General features: G+C 32.5%; 1 protein-coding gene across 1 annotated transcript in view; it reads left to right on the top strand.

The window, feature by feature from the left end:
* Window positions 1-1,565, top strand: part of LOC107566241 (overexpressed in colon carcinoma 1 protein) — a 16,541-nt gene that overhangs the window by 10,268 nt on the left and 4,708 nt on the right. Inside the window, exon 2 of the mRNA XM_016251630.1 lies at window positions 1,255-1,279. Within this exon, the coding sequence (XP_016107116.1) occupies window positions 1,255-1,279 (25 nt within the window). The remainder of the gene's footprint in view (window positions 1-1,254; window positions 1,280-1,565) is intronic.

Here is a 1,565-nt window from a genome sequence, read left to right as displayed (position 1 = left end):
TTTTCTCAGGAGAAACATCTGAGAAACAGGAGAGTTAATCAAAAGATTATTTGCATCTCATTACTATCCACAAGGTTCTTTCTACTTGCATCTTTTTGCTATCTAAGGTTCCATGAAGAACCTTTGACATCCATGGAATCTTTCCATTCCACAAAAGGTTCTTTTTCCTTTCAAACATTTTTAAAATGTTTTTCAAATGAATAAAAACTGGTTAAAAAGAACAGTTCTTAAAACCGCAAAATGGTCTTTCTATGGCATCACTGCAAAAACCCACTTTTGGGATCTTTATTTTTAAGAGTGTGGAACCTTTCACGATGAAAGCTTGCCTGGATATGATTCTTGACCCGACAAAACTGACCTTGTTTTGTTAGCTCTGTTTCTTGAGGACAAGAAAACACCCAAGAGAAAAGTCTTCAGTGAAAAGGATTTCAGCATTAGTCTAACATAGATGGATGTTCTGTATATTGACTGAATCCTCCAAACAAAGAGTCTAAACACACTTAAGTCAAACTCGTCAGTCGATTCTGTCAAGCAACGGCTCTAGGCATTGAGACTTTAATAAAGACTGCGTTTGAGAGAAAAGCAATTGTGGAGAAAGCCGCTGTGGTTTCTGTCTTTTAGGGTGAATTAAGAGTCACTGCACAAATGAACGTTTGTAATCAAAGAATTGAACCGCAGACTGAATAATACTGGAAACATCACTCTTGTGACCCCTAAAATTAATACAGTCATAGAAAGAACTGAATTTGATTCACTAAACATGTCTGTATCATTCTGAAGAGACTACCTTTTTGCATTACTTTTGCAGTTACTCAAGGTTTCTTGTAAATTTTTATTTTTAATGCTTAATTTTTATAGTATTATTAAACTAAAAAAGAAAACTAAATGTTACATTTTTAAATATAATTAATAATTTTATATATGTATAGATATGGATACATGTTTCTATATAATATATATTGTATTATTAAAATAATGTTCTATATATTGTGTGTGTATACAAATGGGCACCCGGGATATATATATATATATAAAAATTTAATAAAAAAATTATATAAATTTTATGTAATAAATGGCTGATAATCAATGTAGCACTATGAAAAAAAACATTGAAAACATTTTTTCCATTTTACTCATAAAAACATATTACCAAGTAAAATGGGTTGCGAACGAATAGTATTAAATGTTGATTTTACACATAAATCTTTTAAATTAATAATAAAAAAAATTTAATTTTCTTTTCTGTTTTTACAGGTCCAGCAGAAGCTGCCAAAGATGTGTGAGTAATTAAATTTACGCCATATCCAAACATACCATATTCATGAATGTGAGCCACAGAATGAATGTCATGACTGTTAACGTCCCTCACTGACCCGAGAGAAATTAATAACAGCATACAGTGCCAAATTCATTAGCACAACTGGTACATAACTGCTCAATACAGTATATATGTACCAAAATACACACAGACTGAATCCTGGGGGGGAATCAATCTGCCTGTTCCAGCTAAGCGTTCAGCGGCTTTTGTGGCGCACATGGGCCCCTGAGGGTCCAAACACATGCTA

This window comes from Sinocyclocheilus grahami, unplaced genomic scaffold, assembly GCF_001515645.1.
Source record: "Sinocyclocheilus grahami isolate Dianchi unplaced genomic scaffold, SAMN03320097.WGS_v1.1 scaffold1062.1, whole genome shotgun sequence".
NCBI classification, from domain to species: domain Eukaryota; kingdom Metazoa; phylum Chordata; class Actinopteri; order Cypriniformes; family Cyprinidae; genus Sinocyclocheilus; species Sinocyclocheilus grahami.
The sequence above is the reverse complement of the archived record's forward strand: the minus strand, read 5'-3'. Positions and strand labels throughout refer to the sequence as shown.